At 44.6% G+C, this 22,167-nt stretch overlaps 1 protein-coding gene across 3 annotated transcripts in view; it reads right to left on the bottom strand.

Annotated features, from left to right (window-relative positions):
- STAP2 (signal transducing adaptor family member 2) overlaps positions 1-22,167 on the bottom strand; it is a 236,553-nt gene that overhangs the window by 43,480 nt on the left and 170,906 nt on the right. For all 3 annotated transcript variants that reach the window (XM_085638762.1, XM_085638760.1, XM_085638761.1), the window contains exons 9-11: positions 19,515-19,607; positions 11,317-11,454; positions 7,453-7,542 (exon numbers count right to left, since the gene is read on the bottom strand). In XM_085638762.1, the coding sequence (XP_085494888.1) occupies positions 7,453-7,542; positions 11,317-11,454; positions 19,515-19,607 (321 nt within the window). The remainder of the gene's footprint in view (positions 1-7,452; positions 7,543-11,316; positions 11,455-19,514; positions 19,608-22,167) is intronic.

Raw genomic sequence — 22,167 nt, 5'->3', positions numbered from 1 at the left:
AAGCGCGAAGTCGGCTCTGGCTCCGCAGAACCATGCGTAGAGCGTCGGTGCTCCTTACCTTTCTGGACGATGGACGCCAGCCGTGGTGAAGATGAAATCTGCATGGACTTCCTCTTCTTCTTATGCCTCTTCCCCGAGTGTCCAGAGGACCTTGAGTGGGAAGAAGAGGACTTAGGATTCCGGGAGTGGTCCCACGACTTCCTGTTCTTGGATCGGGACTGGGACCTCTGCGGAGTCTGGCTGGACGGTGTCGACTGCCAGGCCGCGTGGAGCTTCATCGCTCGTTCCCTCAAGGCCTTCGGAGCCATGACCCGGAAGTCCAAGCACGACTTTGTCATAGTCGTGTTCGAGACACCAGAGACAGACGAGGTGGGGACCGGTGACTGACATCATGCGATTACAGGCACCACATGGCTTGAAACCGGTCTTCCTCGAAGACATCCCTCACATACGAAGTGAGAAAAAATTTGAATTCGACAAAAGTCGAGAAAAAACCTGCCAAAAGGTGGCAGAGGGGTAGCTCTTCCTGGATCAGCGCTTAACTGGCACGGAAAGAAAAAAACTGACGTCCGCCGGCATGGTTGGCGCCTAAATAGACACCGCGATGTCATAACCAATGCTACCGATGCCACATACCCGAATGGAGCCACCTGACGCCTCACGCAAGGGGTATTGCTCAGGGAAATTTTCTGGATCCAGCCTGACGCCTGGATAAGGATCTGTAGCTAGAAGTCTCCATCAGATCTTTTGGATTATATGAGATTTTGGGAATGTTCTCAGCAGCTTGTACTTAATTCAATGATCTGCCCTCCTGTGCACCCAAACCCACTAAGAAACTATGACAAGGGCAGAAATAGTATAGTCCATTTGATGTATTTGTAACTTTGCCCACAGGAGAAGAATCATATCTATAGTTTCCAGATACTGCTGATTACTCGAGGTCTGTGGTCCATAAGAAACACTGTACATTACAACAAACGCAATTTTCCTTAGAATGCCTTACTGTATGAGTTCTATAAAACAGGTTGAGGGGACATTCTGTTTTTGTGACCTTCCAAATAAGGGTTGACTGCTTGGTCTTGCTACCACTGGCAAGTCAGGTTTACTAAGTGAGTAACCTGGTTATCCAGTTGCTGTATAATTGTATTTGTGGCCGTGAAAACCGGCCATTACTCAGTCCACCATAAATACTGCCTCGTAACCATAGACTCGGACCTTTAGAAAGGCTTCACAAACGGATATGGAAAATCATACCATCTGCTATAATGGGAAGTGCATCAGTGTTATATGTCACTGAGAAGAAGCAATGGGTGAAAGTATACAGCATCCAAAGAAAGGATTACATTTGTTTATATAATCTCAGTGGATGGAGAAAGTGAAAATGATACCTCGGAGAAAGAAGTGCATGAATTTTGCTATCTCTAATACAAAGAAGTGAATCAGACCATGCCCTCTCTTACAGGAAGAAGAAAAAAGTTACCTACCTGTAACTGCAGTTATTCAGTATTGATATCTTTCATAGATTCACATACCTGAATCATTCCCCGTTGTTGAAGTGAAAGTCTTACGGTAATATAAACAAAGCAGTAGTAAAAAAATTCCATAGGCTATTATGGTGAAAACGATGTATTTAATAGCCTATCTATCTCCTTTTTGAAAAAGGACCAAACTTTAGATGCAAGCAATCAGTAGCTAGCACCCTCTAGAACCTTCCCAAGAGAGGCTGAATCCCTCATATTTTCCAGCACAAGTGTGGCTAGAAATACTGAAGTATAAGGAAAGCCTCTCAGGGGAGCAGGAGGAGATAAGGAGAAGGGAGGAGATAAGGGGAGCCTCTCAGGGTGGGTTGCATGTGAATCCATGAAAGATATCAATACTGGATAACTGCAGTTACAGGTAAGCAACTTATTCCAAGCAGTACGAGTACTCTTAGTGAATGGTGGGTAGTACTAAAGCTATATGAAAGTGCGTATACAAAGAAATATTCCTATGAAAGTACTGGTGCATAACCATATGTATGTAAACGCATAACATGTAGAATAAACATTTCTATCATACTCGTGAACAAGTACAACATTTTCATTAAGCAGTTAGGAAATACCACATTTGAAACACAGGCCAAAATTAACAAAATATAAAGGAACTCCTCTAATTAAAGAAGCTAACTTTACTGAAACAAATGGACCTTGGGAATCAATGGGATGGGGAAAAGGCGGTAGCCTATATACCAGACCAACGCATTGAAAGGGCATTCTCCCAAGAGTGTGGGAGAGGAGAGGGAGTCTACTTGCAAAGAACTGGCATTTCATATTGGTGTTGGTCGCTAAAGGGTACAGCGCCGGCTTCTCCCATTGTGAGTAGATCCTGTCCAGTTGGTCCTAGTCCAGCTCCCACTCGTTGCAGCTGTCTTTTGTCCTGCTGAGGGCGTCTGCCCCAGTATTCCGAAGTCCTGGGATTTGCTCAGCTTTTAGAGATATTCCCTGATCTGTTAACCAGCTCCAACTCCAACTCCAACTCCTCTTGAGAATGAGTAAGAATCTTGATTCCTTCCTGTTTGTTGATCTAGAACATGCTTGTGGTGGTGTTCGTACGGACCAACACCGGTGACCCTTCTACCTGAGGAAGGAAAGACTGCAGGGAAAGAAAAATGGCTTTGAGCTCCAGCCTGTTGATATGCATTCGTCGTTGGGATGAGCACCATTTACCCGGAATCTGGAGGTCTTGGAGATGGCCTCCCCAGCCCTCCATGGAGGTACCTTTGGTGACGATGAATTCTGGAACCAAGGTAGAAAGGAGCGTCCCTGAGAAAGTGCGACCTTATGCTCCACCATCTGAAAGCCTCCCTCATGCGTGGAGTGATCGAGATCACGTCGTCAAAGGATCCCGTTGTTTGAATCCATTGTAATAGAAGCTCTTCTTGCAATGGCCTCATGTCGAGACGAGCTTGAGGTACTAGGTTGATCGCTGAAGACAGCATGCCTAGAAGCGACATGTATGTCCTCACTGAAGTGCACCTTTTTTTGATAGATTAAGAGACAAGTTTTGCAATCCCTGCTGTCTGTCTCGTTAGAGGAAAGCCTTGCTCTGGGTGGTATATAAGTGGGCCCCCAGGAAAGTCACTGTCTGACTTGGTTTTTGGTAAGGTCCAGCTTGTGGAATAGTATTGTGCAGTCTCTTGTAGTCCTGGCAGCTAAATGAGCCGTTGGCACTTTGAGGAGCCAGTCATTCAAATATGGAAACACTTGGTGACCCTGGTTCCGTAAGGCGGCAGCAACTGGGGCCAGGAATTTGGGGAATATTTGCAGAGCAGATTTCAGGCCAAAGGGAAAGACTCAGAACTGATAATGGGTACCAGCCACTGTGAATCGAAGGAACTTTCTGTGTTCAGGACGAATAGCAACATGAAAGTAGGCATACTCCAGGTCCAGCGATATCATGTAAACTCCACTATTGAGGCGATGAAGGATCTCAGATAGCCGAACCATCCTGAAGGTTTAATTCCTGAGGAATTTGTTAAGCTGCCTGAGGTCTAAAATAGGTCTCCACTCCCCCGATTTCTTGTGCATCAGGAAAAACAGGAGTAAAAACCTTTACTTCTTTGTGCTACAGGAACTTTCTCTATTTCTCCCTCTATTAGCATAACTTTCGCCTCCTGTTTTAGTAAGTGAAGACGAGAGGGGTGTGATCCGCTGGGTGGAGTGTTTGGTGGACGCTGGACAAACTCTAGAGTGTGGTCATAGGATATCAAGTCCAGGACCCATCTGTCCGCTGTAATGCTGCGCCACTGATGGATGTGATTGAAAATGTTTGCATCGGCTGGGGGAGGGAACGCAGTAGCTGGTACACGGATGCGGCCACTGCTTGCAACCTAAGTCGTGTCCCTGTGATGGTGGTTTTCGCGAGAGCCCGGTCTGAAAAAAACAGCTGTAGTTGGTTGCTGATATGCTGGTTGTTGATTGCCTTACCGATATTGTGGTTGAAAGGACTGGTACTGTTGGGTGCGTTGAAAAGCACCTTTATATCCAGAGAAACTAAGTCCACGAGCTCCCCGAAAGGGCACCTTATGATACTGCAGAATCTTCAGCAACTTGGCTGTGTCAGTATCGGTTTTGATGGCTAGTTGAGCTTCGTCAATATGCTCTCCAAATACACTGTCACCATCATTCGCCATGTCCAGGACTTCTTGACAAAATGGTGTTGCCCCAAGCCATCCTTGGTGCCTTAGTACAGCTGCACCGGCTAGTTATCTAAAGCCTGTGGTGGCTATGTGCATGGCGCAGTCTGTTATTTGAGCAGCTGTGTGTTCCCCCTCAGCTAGAATCTTTCGAAATTACTGTTTATTTTCCTCAGGGATGTGATCAAACATGGTCCCGATGTCGGACCACATCTGCCGATCATAACAGCCAAGAATGGCCAGGGCATTCAACATGGATGAGAATCACTTTCCAATTGTATCCAAGCGGCGTCCTTCTTTGTCTGGTGGGGACGTGATGGGGGTTGAAGGATTCTTCGATCTCCTCTGTGCTGCTTGGGAAATTACTGAATCCAGTTTGGGATGACCTGTAAGGCACGCAGGAGAATCCTCAGGCACCCTGTATTTCTTGTCTTTTCTGGGCAATATGTGCTTCTGCCTTTGACAGGAGTAAACCTCTTACCTTTTCCAGCAAGTGGAAGGATAAGAGACAAGTTTGAAAAGCCACAAAAATATGCAGGCTTTTGATTATTCACACAATTACAGTGAATTACCACCAGGTAAGGGCCACACCCCACCATTGCTCGTAAATTTACTTCCTCAATAAACTCTGTCCATGTAAATCCATTTCATGAGTGCAAAATCAACTTTTGAAAATAGCAAATACGAATTAATTTACACTAATTAAAAAAGAAATCTGCCTGTGCCTCTAAATCAAACCTACATGCACACATAGTTCTCAGGACCTGGCCCCATCTGTTTTGTTCCAGTACATAGTGTAAAATATATATAATCTCTGCCCCAGAATGTATTATATTAATTGTATTTTTATGCAACCCCATCTTGCAACATTGTTTCCAATTTGTGTTACAAACCTAATCACACATCACAATGCACATACTTAAAAAGAATATATCAATTCCTTACAGCCACCCACTAGTCTCCAGAGATTTTGTAGGCTGTGTTGGATTATGGTTTACTGTTGGTCTCTTTGATGTTATGAGGCAAGACTGGCAGGGGATCTTGGGGCGGGGAGCAATATGTCTAAAATGTGGTAAGTCAGAGGTGGAACTGACTTATTTGTGAAGCCTATGCTAGAAACATGTCCCACTGGCTTCCTATGTTCTCTCGCCTAAACCCTCTGAACTTACTAGCACTCAAGTTTTAACCAATGCAAATTTTATGGAGATATTAGGAATGGGATTTGTTTTGTAATACAGCAATTTTTCTTATTGCATATTTATATATATGTTTATATTTGCATTCAAATGATAAAACAAAATACAGATTTCAGACAAGGCATACTTTACTATAAATGAGACAAAGGAAAGAATTTCCTCATTTATAACAGAAACTATTCAGAGCCTCAGTGGCTGACAAAATTCCCACAGGCTAGTGCTAACCTAATATATATTTGAATGTCAACGTTCATTGAAAAGTCCAAGCTATTGCATGACCCTTCCAGGCTGCTTCGCTGTACCAAAATCAAATCTGAAAATAAAAAGATGACGTTTCACTCATTGTTATTGTACTATGGCCTTCATCAGGATAGTTTACTACTTCTCTTCTGTAATGTCACTTCCAGATCTTCTTTCGACTACCGATAACCGGAGGGAATATTAAGCCTAAAAATGGGAATCATTTAGTGCAATCAATATTTAGTAACTGAAGGGAAAAGTCACCAGACCTAAACAAAAGGATTTCATCTAATTCAAATGTAATTTTATGGGTTTGTGCCAAGCAATAATATCCCTGTTAACATCAATAAGTTGTTTCAAACATAATACTAGATAATTATTTCCAACATGACAATTTCTGTAGCCTCCCAAATAATCACAAAAGATTGGTAAAAAATGAATGCCCTTTTCAGTTATAAATCTTTGTTTTCTGGCCCTTCCAAAACACTTTGATTTTCCCTACGTATAGAAACAAAACTAATGTAGAATTCTTCTCTTCCCAGATTAGAATCATGCTCCGTCCACATCTTTTTACATGCTCTTTTAGGGGCCCACTAGTCCAATGCGTGTGTATGTGATTTGAGCAGTCCGTCTGCACATTTTAAATAGGAGCTAACCATTCTTTTGTGTCACATCACATTGACAGAGTCAGTTACATTGGGACTGGTTGACCCTGGGACAGAAATACACTGGTGGAGTGAGGTTAGGATAGGAAATACATTGACAGTGTACGTGATTATACTTTTTGGGACAGGGAACCAATCAGAAAGGAATGGGGATATAAGTACTCAGACAGGGAGTTATGGTTTCATGAATGGAAAACGGGCCAACATAAAGAGGCGCGTACACTCAGACTGAATGAATGGAACACCACCCACACAACACAACACTTTAATGAATCTGACATTAATATCATGTTAATGGTGACAGAGAGACACACACATTAGGACAGCATCGCAGACACAAGTGAACAAATGCAAGAGATATAAATCTGAAACAGTAGGAGACACATGTAGTGAGTCTTGTACACTGAAACAGAGAATACAGAGATGGTGGATACACTTACACTAGGATATGAATACAATGCCAATGAGACATCAAGTGTACCGACCCTAAGTGTGGGCATTCATGAACACTCGTACAGAGAATAGGACTAAATCGTGGACCGGGAATATATTGTGAGATGGAAAACGCACAAACACTGAGAAAGGGAAACACAAACAGCAGTTGTACAATAGACACTGACCCACATACTAGAACAAACAGTCACTAATGCAAACAGTAGGACATGCGAACACTAATACCAAGACAGAAAATACACCAAGACTAGGAGCAGGACACACAACTTTAGTGGAATAATAAGACAGTGTTCACATACTGGGAAATAGATTCACTGGCACACACCAGGACAGTGGAATAGTGAATGCACAGACTAACTCTGGGATTGAGAGGGACAATCACAAATTTGGTCATAGAGAGATACTGACTCATACACAGACAAAGAGTGACGTGTAGTGAAGATACAGATCATGGGACAGAAATAACAGCCCCAAGAAGAATTAACAATACCACCTGATTACACTCAAAGTTCAGTGGAACCTTGTAAAACTGCACTTCGAATGGTGAACCCCTAGCCCAATGTGCACACTTACCTTTGCAGGGGTACCCTATTGTTGAGATATCATGAGGGGTTCTTAGCAACAGAGGAATGTTAGCTAGATGGCATTATGACTGTTGGGCATGGTGATGGCGGTGATGTACCATGCACAATCATAGAGTAGAAGTAGAATTCCATGAGCTTACCTGCTGGCATGGGTGGTGGTACAGGTGTGGGTGGTAACTTAGTCTGCGTTCTGGGCAAAGTCCAAGGACCGACTGATGATTTCTTTACCGCTGTAGTCAAACAAAGAGAGTAAATATGTTAATGCCACTTGTGCTCTGCTATCGCTTTTAAGTCTGCATGTATGATCTTTGAGTGGGGTTTGACAAATATAATATGCAAGCTGGTTCCACACCTTGTTGTAAAACTGCCTCGCTACTCTACACCTGTTTATAAAACTGCATGGCTGCACCGCCCATGTGTGAAAATCTGCATTACCGCTCTGCAAGTGTATGTACGAGGGCAAGCTGGGTCCATATATGCATTAGCAACACAATGCCAGCCTCAAATGTACATGTACAATTGCAAGCCAGCTCCACTTATAAAACAAGCCGACCAAACACTGCTCTGCACAACTGCATGTCAACTCCACGCCTGTATGTCAATCTCCATGCCTGCTTTACACCTGCATGTAACATTGCATGCTGGATTCATGTCTGCATGTACAGGTGAAGTGACATGTATGTACAATGGTATGCTAGCCCCACACTGTATGTAAAACCGTCTCTAAAACTGCATGGACCCGCCTCCCCTGTCTGATGATCAACAAGCCAGATCCACTCTTGGATATGCAACTGAACTCAAAACCTAGACCTGCATGAAAAATTGCACCCCCAGCTCTGCGTCTGTATGTAAAGCTGTGTGTCTTCTCACCACCTGTGTGTAAAAATGCAAGCTGCCTCCACAGGTGTATGCACAACTGCAAACTTGGCTCATGCCTCTATGTTCAACTGCTCGACACCTGTAACTACCAGTACAACTGCAACCTGGTCCCACATCTGCAGGTAGGACTGCAGGCCATATGCACACTTAAGTGCAAGACAACTTCACACCTCTACTACACCATGCGGGCACCTGACACCCTATTTCAAAGTCTAAAGTACACCCTACTCTCGTCTTCAAACCATACTCAGACTGACTTTAATCCTCAGATTCCAAATCATGCCCACATTGACACTTATGCGCAGGATCCACCAAGACAAGCCTTCCCTCTGCTAAACACTGCCTGGATGAGGAAACACAGCTCTTTAAATCAGAATGTCTAGAAAATCACTCATGTGGTTAGCTCTTACAAACGGAAGTGATTGTTGACCCCCAGGTGATCTTACTTCCGGTCTGAGTATCACGTGAAGGCTCTGGCAAGATTAAGTTCCTGTCTTGTCTCAACTATGACTTACAAAAGCACATATTTCCACTGCAGCTCTGTGAGTGCAAAATACGTCTTTTGATTTAGTCTGCTGTCTAATACACTGGCGTGTACTCTTGGTAGTCTAGAGTATCCCTCGTGTAAGGAGGCCTGGCAGTCAGGTCACAAAGAAAGAATAGTAAGGGTGCCATGCCATCCCTTCTGGCAAGGTTCTCTCTGTGAGTGCGGCTGTCTCCCCAAGTAATCAGCAAGTTGCGTCTGCAGGTTCTTCCTTAATAAAGATTCTAATTTAGTAGCTTGTTGCTACTGCGGTACTTTGCCAGTGCATGTACTATGAACAATCTTTTCTAGAATACACTCTTGTTTTCTGGTGACTGTACACCTCAAGAATCTAAAATACCCCTTTTAAAGCGGTAAAGTTCTTTTCCAAACCTGCATCACCAACAAATACGATTTCCAAATGCCCCTTATTTTGACTGTGCCTGGCTGTCTTTACCGAATCCTGCTTCATCTACAACGCTAACAATCAGGAGTCCTGAATGACCAATTGTTTGATGATGTCTAGATGTCTTTATCATACCATGTCCTTTGTTGGATGGAACCTGACTCCACCCCCCAATATGTCATCAATGACAATAAGTATTCTGGAATATTCTTTGCTTGATGGCACCTGGCTCTCCATACCCAGTGTGCCATCAGCAACAAGAAGGATTCTGGAATGTCCCTTTGTCTAATGGCTCTTGACGCTGCAGAACCGATGTATTATCATCAACAATGAGGATTCTGGTCCTTAGTACCCAGTGCATCATCACCAACGAGGATTTGGAAATGTCCCTTTGTTTAATGGAACTTGGATCTCCATCCTCAATGCACCATCATCAACAATGAAGATTCTGGAATGTCCCTTTGTTTAATGGAACTTGGATCTCCATCCTCAATGCACCATTATCAACAATGAAGATTCTGGAATGTCCCTTTGTTTAATGGAACTTGGATCTCCATCCTCAATGCACCATCATCAACAACGAGGATTTGGAAATGTCCCTTTGTTTAATGGAACTTGGATCTCCATCCTCAATGCACCATCATCAACAATGAAGATTCTGGAATGTCCCTTTGTTTAATGGAACTTGGATCTCCATCCTCAATGCACCATCATCAACAATGAAGGTTCTGGAATGTCCCTTTGTTTAATGGAACTTGGATCTCCATCCTCAATGCACCATCATCAACAATGAAGATTCTGGAATGTCCCTTTGTTTAATGGAACTTGGATCTCCATCCTCAATGCACCATCATCAACAATGAAGATTCTGGAATGTCCCTTTGTTTAATGGAACTTGGATCTCCATCCTCAATGCACCATCATCAACAATGAAGGTTCTGGAATGTCCCTTTGTTTAATGGAACTTGGATCTCCATCCTCAATGCACCATCATCAACAATGAAGATTCTGGAATGTCCCTTTGTTTAATGGAACTTGGATCTCCATCCTCAATGCACCATCATCAACAATGAAGATTCTGGAATGTCCCTTTGTTTAATGGAACTTGGATCTCCATCCTCAATGCACCATCATCAACAATGAAGATTCTGGAATGTCCCTTTGTTTAATGGAACTTGGATCTCCATCCTCAATGCACCATCATCAACAATGAAGATTCTGGAATGTTCCTTTGTTTAATGGAATTTGGATCACCATCTTTAATGTGCCATCACCAACTACAAGAATTCTGGAGTGTCCCTTTATTTAATGGCGCTTGGCTCACCATATCCAGTGCATCAGCGCCAGCAATGAGGATTCTGGAACATCACTGTGTTTGATGACTCTTGGATATCCATCCTCTGTGCGTCATAACGAGGAATGAGGATTCTGGACTGCCCTTTGATGGCACCTGATTTTCTATACCCATTTCATCATAACCAATGAAGATTCTAGAACTTCTATTTGTTTGATAACTACAGGTTGAGTTTTGAGAAAAAAACAAGTTAATTACTTGTACGCTGTGGTTCTCTAGTATTGATATCTTTTATAGATTCACATGCTTGTATGTTCCCCGTTGTCATGGTGGGAGTCCCACGGCGGGGAAGATTCAAGCATGTGAATCTATAAAAGATACAATACTAGAGAAAAACAAAGTTACTTACCTGTACACTGTGGTTCTCCAGTATTGAAATCTTTTATAGATTCACATGCTTGAATCTTCCCCGCCGTGGGACTTCCACCATGACAATGGGGAAGATTCAAGCATGTGAATCTATAAAAGATACAATACTGACGAACTAGCCTAATATGGACTGTTGTCTGATGCTGGTTGAATGTTGAGAACAGACCATGCAGTTGTGCTGTGTGTGGCAATTGTGAGCTCAGAAGTATTCGGTTGACTTGCTGAATACATCTGGGACAGCTGGCAAAGCTGGACTAGATCAGGACTGGGTATTGTGTGCCTTTTCCTAGTGGGGTTTTAGGTTACCTTCTGCTTATATCTTCTATAAGAAGTTGGTACCTCTTGATGCTTACAAGTGCATACAAAGAATTGCCTACTCTCCAGTTTATTACATCCTCCATTTCCAAATGTTACACAAAGCTATGCCAACATTATGCCAGCCACTACCGTGACAAATTCATTAACTGGCTTACCATCATCGTTCATGTACAGCTGTTGATCTTCCTCTTCGTCATCCTCTTCATCCTCATCCTCCTCCTCCTCGTCATCCGGTGGCGGGACTGAAGGGAGCGGTGGTGGGTTCCGGCTACTGAATTGAGGCCTGGTGGTTCCTTATCAGACACAACAAAACAGATTAAACTGTGCCAATAAATGAAACAAAAGTAAAGGGTGTCAGCCAGGCCACCACACCAGGTAACTTCATTCATACAATTTTCGCATTAAAACATGAAGTCTCGCGTCTAATGGGGATAGTGACACTGCCCTGGTTTCTTTATCATTTGGCACCATCAACCTGAAGACATTGATCACCAGATTAAATGAAGCTGTAGTTATGTAGCTTTCAATCCAGTGGAAACTAATCATTCACTTCAGAACGCAGAGTGGGAAGTTTCAAAGTCCTCAGATTTGTAAATTTATACTTTTTTTGTGTTTCACAAAACGGAACTCAGTAGTGCTGGGAACACCTCGCAGGATATCATCATATTGCGTACCAAAGCACACAAAAGGCCTAAATGTGTTGACATCCTCGAGGCCAACCAACTAACTATACAAGAAGGACAAATCAAATGAGGACACTTCTTATAGTGTTAAAAAGCTGGATAAAGTCATTGTCCAAATATGGTTTCTTAAAAGACATTTGTATGGACTCAACCTAAAATCAGATATAAATGGAAGCATTTTAACATGGGGTCACAATATCAATGATTTGATCTGTGTGTTAACTTTATGCACCATGATTTCAATTGTTAGTAGCATTTTATATACCTTTAATAAATGTGTTTTTGAAAATCATATATCCTGGCATCCTAAGACATAATACTTACTATCTGTACTGTTTATGTAGTATTCAGCTGAGAATAATTGATTAATTTCACATTTTGAAATACCAGGTTCTAGTTAGCTGCTAGCACAAAAGATATCTGCATAGTTCACTGTTTCTCCCCCATCTATACTGGGTGGTACCCTAGGATGTCACAAACTGAGAAGTTCACAGAGTTTGACCAAAGTATAAATAAAACCTTCATCTGGGAACTGTGCCTGATTAAGAGAAGGGCAGCGTGTGGCACTCGATCATCCCTTGTTTCAGGCATCCCTGGTGCCCTCGGCCACTCTAACCACAGCAGACCACCTCAAGACATCCTCCAGCAGCACCCACACCAGTGCTGCCCTGCTGTCGCCGCCCCAACCCAGAGTCAAGCTGTCAAAAGAGTAGCACCTCCTCCAGACCCCTCCCCATACCTTGTACCTGTGCAGCTCATGCAATGCTTTAAAGGGGCCACCCAGTGATAAAAGAGCATGCTTTGGTCTTTACCTAGTTCTGCATCGCTCACAATCACCAATAGGTGTTCTAGAATGCTGTTGGATGTCTTCAGCTCGAGTTTGAGACATATTGTGACATCAGTCATCAGATGGCCACTTTAAATTTCAACTCCGAAAGTAAGCATGCTAATATTTTGACTGATAAATCTTATCTTGATCAGAGGTTTAAACAATCAGACAGTTCCTGACTGCTCATACTGAATGTTACTGAGATTGAGTTTTATGGATTATGTTCCGAAACAAACTAAATTTGATTTGACTTTGAATTCTTCCAAAAGAGAAATCTTAGGGCCTGAGTTATATGTTGGCGGTATGTATACTCCATTGCAACGGCGTCGAAGTATACACACTGCCAACATAATAGTACACCCGCCCAATTTAATTGCGGGCAGACCTTATGTTTGGCGATGGCTGTGACTAATCTGTTACCGCCCAAGCCAAACCTTTCCAACGGCCCAGCAGAGTAAGAGCTGTTGGAGAAATGGCGACATGTCCACCCACCCAATCAGAATGGGCGGACATGTAACCATTCTTTTACTGTCTGTCACCGCCAGACAAACCTTGGTAGTGAGGGACCGTATAAAGCAAATTATGCTACCCCCTTCCCGCCTCTCCCTCCACCTCCCCATTTGTGAAAAGAATCACATGGCGAGAGGAGCATTACTTTTTTCATTTTCAAGAAGAAAATCAGGTTTCGGGAATTTACTTTTTGAAAATATAAAAAAGAAAATTGCTTGGTGCAGGGTTGCATCATTTTTATGTTTTTTGCAACAGGTTTTTGTTATTTTCAACTATAAACGGCCGGTAGGCCCATTATGATATTAGAGCTCTCCCCAGTTCAAGTGAGGTAAAATCAATTGAACAAATATGGGAAGGTTAAGCAATAACTGATCTCTACGCATTTTATTGCACATATCAGGCTCTCCCCACCACATTTAACAACCCTCCCACATATCCACCCCCCCATGACCAATGCTGTGCTTTTCAATTACATTTATATTTACATTCATGAAGTCCAGCTCTGTAGAACGTCAAGCGATCACACTCCTAGCTATTTTCGTGCCTGAGTCAGGTGGGGCTCTCACTAATCCAATACCCTTCCTCAGTCCAGTGCCCCTCAAGCACTGCCACCTTTCGACATGTTTTCAGGCAGTGGGGAACCCTCCGGGGTGTATGGGTCCAGTTCTTTCAAACAGTCAACCAGATTTTCCCATGCTCGCGCTAGGTCAATCAAGCTGTGCCCTCTCTTTGCCTCTCTAAGCAGCACACTAATTCTGATCCCTGCCCATTTAACAAGTTCATCCCACCATTTAGCCACTCTAGGACCTCAGGTGGCCTTCCAATGGATCGTAATTTCCAGTTTTGCAAGAATCATATCCAGATCAGTGAATCTATTGGTCGCCTTACATTTGGCCGGGTGCAGGAACCACCCCAGTAAGCATGAAATCGGGGACCAAGGAATCGCGAAGAAGAAGACTTAGCTCAGCTGGAATGAGCTTGAATACCTTTAGGAGGCTCCTTCTTGGCCAAGGCATAGCAGATCTTGATACAGAGGATGATCCACCTGGACAGCATTCTTTTGTGGACAGTCTTGCCCTTCATCTTGCCCACGTACCCTACAAAGAGTTGATCATCCAGCCTGAAGTAAGCAGGAAAGCAGCTCTGGTCCTAAGAACCATCTTATCCGCATGGAGAGAAGTAAAAGGAGGCTTGTAACTAAGAGCCTGCAATTCACTCACCCTCTTAGCCGATGTGATTGCCACGAAAAATATAGTTTTAAAAGCTAGAAACCTTAAAGGACAACTATGCAAAGGTTCACAGGGTGAACCCATGAAAAACGTAAGAACTAGATTCAAATCCCACTGAGGCATGATAAATGGAGTGGGAGGAAACCTATTAGTGAGACCCTTAGTGAATCTCTTAACTATGGGAGACTTGAACAACAAGGGTTTATTTGGTAAACAGAGAAAAGCCGACAAGGCAGATAAGTAGCCCTTAACAGTTGCCACTGCACAACCCTGTTGTGCCAAGGAAAGAGAAAAACTCAGAACATCAGATAAATGGGCCTTCAAGGGGTCAATAGACTTCTCTCCACACTATTTCACAAATCTTGCCCACCTACCAGAAAAAACAGATTTGGTGGAGTGTCTTCTAGCTGATAAAATAATGTCCACCACATCTGGTGGGAGAGAGAAAGAACCCTGGTTACCCAGTTCAATCTCCAGGCATGTAGGTGCAGGCCCTAGAGGTGGGGATGTAGAACCTGCCCCTGCGATTGCAGGTCTCCCCTTGGAGGGAGACGAAGCGGAGGGTGCAACGGGAGGTAAAGGAGGTCTGTGTACCACGCCCTTCGCGGCCAATCCAGGGTGATCAGTATGACTTGGGCCCGGTCTTGGAGAATCTTCCTCAGAACTCGAGGAATCATGGGTATGGGGGGAAACACTTAAAGAAGCTGAGAGCCCCAATCTAACTAAAAAGCGTTCCCCCAACGCTCCCTGCATCGGATACTGCAGAATGACAGACAGTGCGCGTTCTCGTGAGTGGCAATTAGGCCCAACTGAGGAAACCCCCCACATTCTGAAAATGTGAAGAACCACCTCTGAATGGAGACGCCACCCTTGATCGGCCGAATACAGTCGACTGAAACTGTCCGCACGCACATTCAGCACTCCAGCCAGATGATTTGCAATTACGCAAATCTGATGGTCCTGAGCCCAGGACAAGAGTTGCAGAGCATCTCTGCAGAGATGACATAACCCTACTTCTCCCTGTTCTTTGATGTACCTCATCGTGGTAGTGTTGTCCGTTAAGACCTGAACCGACTGACCGCGAAGGGAAGGAAGGCCTTGAGAGCTAAACGTATCGCCCACAATTCTAGCAGATTGGTGTGAAACAATCTTTCCTCTTGAGACCAAAGAGCTTTGACCTCCAGATCCCCAGATGAGCTCCCCACCCTAGAGTGGAGGCATCCGTTATCACTGTGGCTACCGGAGAAAGAGGGTGAAACGGCTTCCCTTGAGACAGGTTGCCTGGAACACTCCACCATAGCAGATCCTCTGCAGTGTCTCTGGAGATTCTGACCACCTCCTCGAGATCTCTGTTGTGTTGAAACCACTGCTTACGGAGGTACCACTGGAGGGCCCTCATATGCCAGCGCGCAAGATGGACCAACAGTATGCAGACCGAGCAGGTGCAAAACCTTCAGGACTGGAACAGCCACTCCATTCTGAAAAAGTGGAATCATAGCCTGGATGTCTTGAATCTTCTGTGGAGGCGGGAAGGCACTACTCACATTAGTGTCCAGTACTGCTCCTATAAACAGGTTGCGCTGAGAGGGCAACAGGTGAGATTTGGGTACATTTATCGAAAACCCCAGCCTGAACAACAGCTGTGTTGTTATGTTATGTTAATGACATTTATAAAGCCAGCACCGCCATCGCACCCCATCTCCGGAAGGCCATCAACATTTCCTTCGAGACGGCAACCTTCCCGGAGAGCTGGAAGCACGCCGAGATCAACGCCTTAATCAAGAAACCCAAGGCGGACCCATCTCCCTGCTCCCGTTCCCGGTGAAGGTCATCGAGAAGACCATCAACAAACAACTGACCCGCTACCTCGAGGAAAACAGCATCCTGGACCCATCCCAGTCCGGGTTCCGCAGCAACCACAGCACCGAGACCGCCCTCATCGCCGCCACCGATGACATCAGGACCCTGCTAGACAACGGAGAAACCGCGGCCCTCATCCTCCTGGACCTGTCAGCCACCTTCGACACAGTCTGCCACCGCACACTACACACACGCCTCCACGACGCCGGGATCCAAGAGAAGGCCCTGGACTGGACCACCTCCTTCCTCTCCGGCAGAACACAGAGCGTCCGCCTCCCCCCCCTTCCGCTCCGAAGCTACCAAGATCATCTGCGGCGTACCCCAGGGCTCATCCCTCAGCCCAACGCTGTTTAACATCTACATGGCACCGCTCGCCCACGTCGCCCGAGTGCTCGACCTCAACATCATCTCCCTCACCAAGGACCCCCACACCACTAAAACCAACCTCCACGAAGGAATGAAGGCCGTCGCCGAATGGATGAGGAACAGCCGGCGGAAGCTGAACTCAGACAAGACGGAGTTCCTCATCCTCGGATCCACCCCCTCGGCCTGGGACGACTCCTGGTGGCCGACCGCACTGGAAACAGCTCCAACACCCACCGACCACGCACGCAACCTAGGGGTCCTCCTCGACTCCACCATGACTAAGCAGGTCAACGCCGTCTCTTCCTCCTACTTCAACACCCTCCGCATGCTCCGCAAGATCTACAGGTGGATCCCCACCGAAACGAGAAGAACGGTTACCCAGGCCCTCGTCAGCAGCAGGTTGGACTACGGAAACGCCCTTTACGCAGGAGCCTCGGCCAAACTCCTGAAACGGCTTAAACGCATCCAGAACGCCTCTGCACGCCTGATCCTCGATATCCCTTGCCGCAGCCACATCACACCCCACCTGAGAGACCTGCACTGGCTCCCCGTCAACAAGAGGATAACCTTCAAGCTCCTCACCCACGCACACAAGGCACTCCACATCACCGAACCAGCGTACCTAAACAGACGACTCAGCTTCTACACCCCCACCACCATCTCGGCTTCGCCGCCCTCGCCACAGTCCCCCGCATCCGAAGACCGACCTCCTGCGGCAGATCGTTCCCCCACCTCGCCACCAAGACCTGGAGCACCCTCTCCACCCACCTACGGCAGACCCAAGACCTGCTGACCTTCAGAAGACTCCTCAAGACCTGGCTTTTCAAGCAGTAGCAGCATTCCCCACCCCCCATCGCCTTGAGACCCCCACGGGTAAGTAGTGCGCTTTATAAATGCTATGATTGATTGATTGATTGATTGATTGATAGATAGAGTAAATACAGCGTCCAGAATTACAACTACTACAATGTATGATAATTACCACACGTGGTATTAACACACCATTGTAAGTCCTCACACTTGGAATGACGAATATTCGTGGGAATTTGCATTTGTGTGCTTTTTTACCTATTACTGCACCACTAACAATCACCAACAATAGGCATTCTAGAACGTTGCTTTGCTTGATGATGTTTCCATAGGTTTTGCGATGTAATGTGGCATCACCCACCAGTTGGCCTTTATTGCAAATACTCCAAACACCGGAATGAAGTGGTCAGAGGTCTGGCTTGGATTCCATGACAAAAGTTTATCTTATCAGTTTTGAAGCAACTACAGTAGTACCCAATTAAACAAAACATTTAAGGTGCACCATCCAGAGAGAGCTATAGGAACCACATCTGCACAAACATGACTTTTGCATTGCTCAAATCTTGCCAATCCGCAACTACATCTGCATCAACACAACTTAAGCACAGCCCAAATCCCACCTACCCTGGACCACAATTGTACAAATCCTACCCTTAACCACATATGCACAAACATGACTCAAGGATCGCAAATCCCACTCGCCCAGGACTATACAGGCGCGAACAAAACTCAAACATCGCACCCCCCCAGATATGTATAAATGCAGCTCAAGCGTAGCCCAATTCCCTCTTACACTGGACCACAAACTTGACCCGAGTATCGCCAAATCCTTTCCACCCTCAACCACAAATGCATGAACATGACTCAAGCATCACCCAAGTCCTACTCGCCCTGGAGCACATCTGCAGAAACATGACTCGGGAATCGCCCAAATCCTACCCACCACACCCCTAAAGCACATCAGGTATGACTAATGACCATGATTACACAGCTGAACGAGCAAGCACATCACAAACATAAAACAACAAATCTGATGAAAGTGCTGGAGTTTCTTAACTAATGGCAACATTAATCAAGGTCCAGAGAGAAATCTCTCTTACATTTTTAGGAGTAATTCAGCAAGCAAGAGTGAAGTAAAAAATAATTATGCTATTCCATTTTTTAGGTCTCGCCTACGTAGCGCGCATGCGCTGCATGGAGGACCTTTAGCCTCTCTGTCTCTCCCGCTCTCTCTTTCTCTCTCTCTCACTCTCTCTCTCCCCCTCGCTCTCTCTCTCCCCCTCTCTCTCTTTCTCACTCTTTCCCTTTCTCTTTCTCTCTCCCTCCCGCCCCCTGCTGCCAACTGTACGTTCATGCTGCCGCTGCTGGTTAATCGGATGTCGCTGGTTGACCTCAGAGGTCACATCTCTTGGTGAGTGCAGAGAGACGTGTTTCCTTATTTTGTCATTATGAATAGATTATTTTTTTTTGATGGAAAGGTTTAATTACAGAATGTGTTTGAGCTTGGTTAGAATGTGCTTGTTTGTTTGTAAGTCTGGCCTGTTGATGAGCTGCGCGTCAGGTTGCTAACAAGGCATCGCGAGTGCACATCAAATGCGGAGTCTGCATCCTATGGGATAGACCCAGTGGGTACCCGCTTGAATACCACTATCATCGTAGGGGTTACTTCGGTGTCTGACTCTGTAGTCCGTTTAGGTGCGCCATGTCTCCGGCAGCCATGTGTGTGACGGCGTTGGTTACTATGGCAACGATCGGCCATTTATACCACATGCGCGTGCTCTGCCCAGCCGCTACCAGCTAACAAGCATTGGCATAGCCAATAGGTCTCGTCTTTGAGACCATATAAGTATTTAGTTATGCAGCACAATATCCTTACTGCAACAACATTAACTGTTGCGTGGCTAAACACTTATAAGGTCCCAAAGGCGAGACCTGTTGGCTATGCCAATGCTTGTTATATATATAGTGTGAAGTAATAGATCATTCTTTACCCAAGTGTCTGTTTCTGTGCGGGTGACAGGTCAAGAAGGCCTTCGTTATAATTTAAGTGGATAAATGTAAGTTACCTCTTGTATCCTGTTGACTTAGATCTCTGGGGCTTCCTCCTGCAGTGTTCCTTACGATGCCTGCTCCAGTTTCCTCATTAGTAGGTATGAAATCTACAAAAAAATTAGCAGAACATAAGTTCTCCGTGGTTCACGTAGAGGGAACAGGATCCCCTATGAAAAAACATTTCTTTTATACATTTTTTTCCCCTCTGTGAAATTATTTTCCTTGTGGAGAAAGCTGTTCCCATCCATGCATTGTGGTTGTTGAGTCCTACATGCCTGTACCACCTTCCAATTCTTTATCTCTTACATGTATTGCAATGGGGTTGCTGGTTTCTGCGAGTATGTAGCTTCTGATGATTACTTCTGACCGAGATTCCTCAACTTGTGAATATCCCCAGATGCCAGACTGGATCTGGAAAACTCAAAAAGCAGTGCTCCTGCATGCTGGTAAACGGTGTTTTGAGACTCTGCATTGACTCCGTTTCTGCTTTGGAAGTGAACAGCAGAGCCTCATTTAAAGACCACCAATGCATGCATGCAGATGTCTGTTTCTTTCCATAAGCCAGCTTGCGGCCACAGACGCAGAGCACATCCACAAATTGGAAGAACCAGTGAGCAGATTCCTAAAACTGGGACCTCTTTAGATGGGAAGAGATCATTCCAGAGAACGGGGAGGTGAAAGGGGGGTGAGGAATCTGCAGTTCGATTATCCACAGGAAGAAGTGTTACTGGAGGTAAGTACCTTGAACTTGTTCTTCTAACCGCAGTTTCCTGAGGCTGTGAACAGATACCAAAGCAGTACCTCTGAGGGTGGTGCGTCTGTGAAGTGGAGCATTACCAGAGGTAAGTAATTTTTTCATCAGCATGATTCATTATTGTATGATTGTTGATTTCTTGATGCCATGGTACCTTTAGTGAGATGTCTTCCCGTCTAACTCTATTGCATTGTGGTTGTTCATTCCTGCATGCCCTTTGTGGGATTCCTTATCCCTTATCTATATTGCATTGTGGTTGTTGATGCTTGCATGCCCCTAGCATCTTTGGCGTGGTTCCCTATCCCTTATCTGTATTGCATTGTGGTTGCTGATGCCTGCATGGCAGTAACATTAGCTTGGTTCCTACTTTCTTATCTGTATTGCATGTTTTTATTGAAGCCTGCATGCCTGTAGCATTAGGTTTTTTCATTCTTTCTTATCTGTACTGCATGTGGTTATTGATGCCTGTAGCATTAGCTTGGTGCTTTCTTTCTTATCTGTATTGCATGTGGTTATTGATGCATGCAGTATTCGCTTGGTTCTTTTTTCTTTCCTATCTGTAGTACATGTGGTTATTTATGCCTGCATGCCTGTAGCATTAGCTTGGTTGTTTCTTTCTTTCCTATCTGTATTGCATGTGGTTATTGATGCTTGTAGCATTAGCTTGGTTGTTTCTTTCTTTCCTATCTGTATTACATATGGTTATTTATGCCTGCATGCCTGTAGCATTAGCTTGGTTGTTTCTTTCTTTCCTATCTGTATTTCATGTGGTTATTGATGCCTGTCGCATTAGCTTGGTTCTTTCTTTCCTATCTGTATTGCATGTGGTTATTGATGCCTGCATCCTGTAGCATTAGCTTGGTTCATTCTTTCTTATCTGTATGTCATGTGGTTATTGATGCCTGTAGCATTAGCTTGGTTCTTTCTTTCTTTCCTATCTGTATTGCATGTTGTTATTGATGCATGCATGCCTGTAGCATTAGCTTGGTTCATTCTTTCTTATCTGTATTGCATGTGGTCATTGCTGCCTGTAGCATTAGCTTGGTTCAATCTTTATCTGTATTGCACGTGGTTATTGATGCCTGTAGCATTAGCTTGGTTCTGTCTTTCTTTCCTATCTGCATGGCATATGATTTTTGATGCCTGCATGCCTTTAGCATTAGCTTGGTTCTTTCTTTCTTTCCTCTCTGTATTGCATGTGGTTATTGAAGCCTGCATGCCTGTAGCATTAACTTGGTTTCTTATTTCATATCTGTATTGCATGTAGTCATTGATGCCTGTAGCATTAGCTTGGTTCTTTCTTTCTTTCCTCTCTGTATTGCATGTGGTTATTGATGCCTGCATGCCTGTAGCATTAGCTTGGTTCATTCTTTCTTATCTATATTGCATTTGGCTATTGATGCCAGTAGCAGTAGCTTGAATCTTTATTTCTTTCATATCTGTATTGCATGTGGTTATTGATGCCTGCATCCCTGTAGCATTAGCTTGGTTACTTATTTCTCATCTGTATTGCATGTGGTTATTGATGCCTGCATGGCTGTAGTACTAGCCTGGTTCATTCTTTCCTGTCTGTATCGCATGTGGTTATTGATGCCTGTAGCATTACCTTGGTTCTTTCTTTCTTATCTGTATTGCATGTGGTTGTTGATGCCTGCATGCATTTAGCATTAGCTTGGTTCTTTCTTCCTTTCCGGTCTGTATTGCATGTCGTTACTGATGCCTGTAGCATTAGCTTGGTTCCTTATTTCTTATCTGTATTGCATGTGGTAATTGATGCCTGTAGCATTAGCTTGGTTCCTTATTTCTGATCTATAGTGCATGTGGTTATTGATGCCTGCATGCCTGTAGCATTAGCCTGGTTCATTCTTTCCTGTCTGTATCGCATGTAGTTATTGATGCCTGTAGCATTAGCT

The sequence above is a fragment of the Triturus cristatus genome, chromosome 12 (assembly GCF_964204655.1).
Source record: "Triturus cristatus chromosome 12, aTriCri1.1, whole genome shotgun sequence".
Classification (NCBI taxonomy): Eukaryota; Metazoa; Chordata; class Amphibia; order Caudata; family Salamandridae; genus Triturus; species Triturus cristatus.
This window is presented reverse-complemented; position numbering and strand designations above follow the sequence as displayed.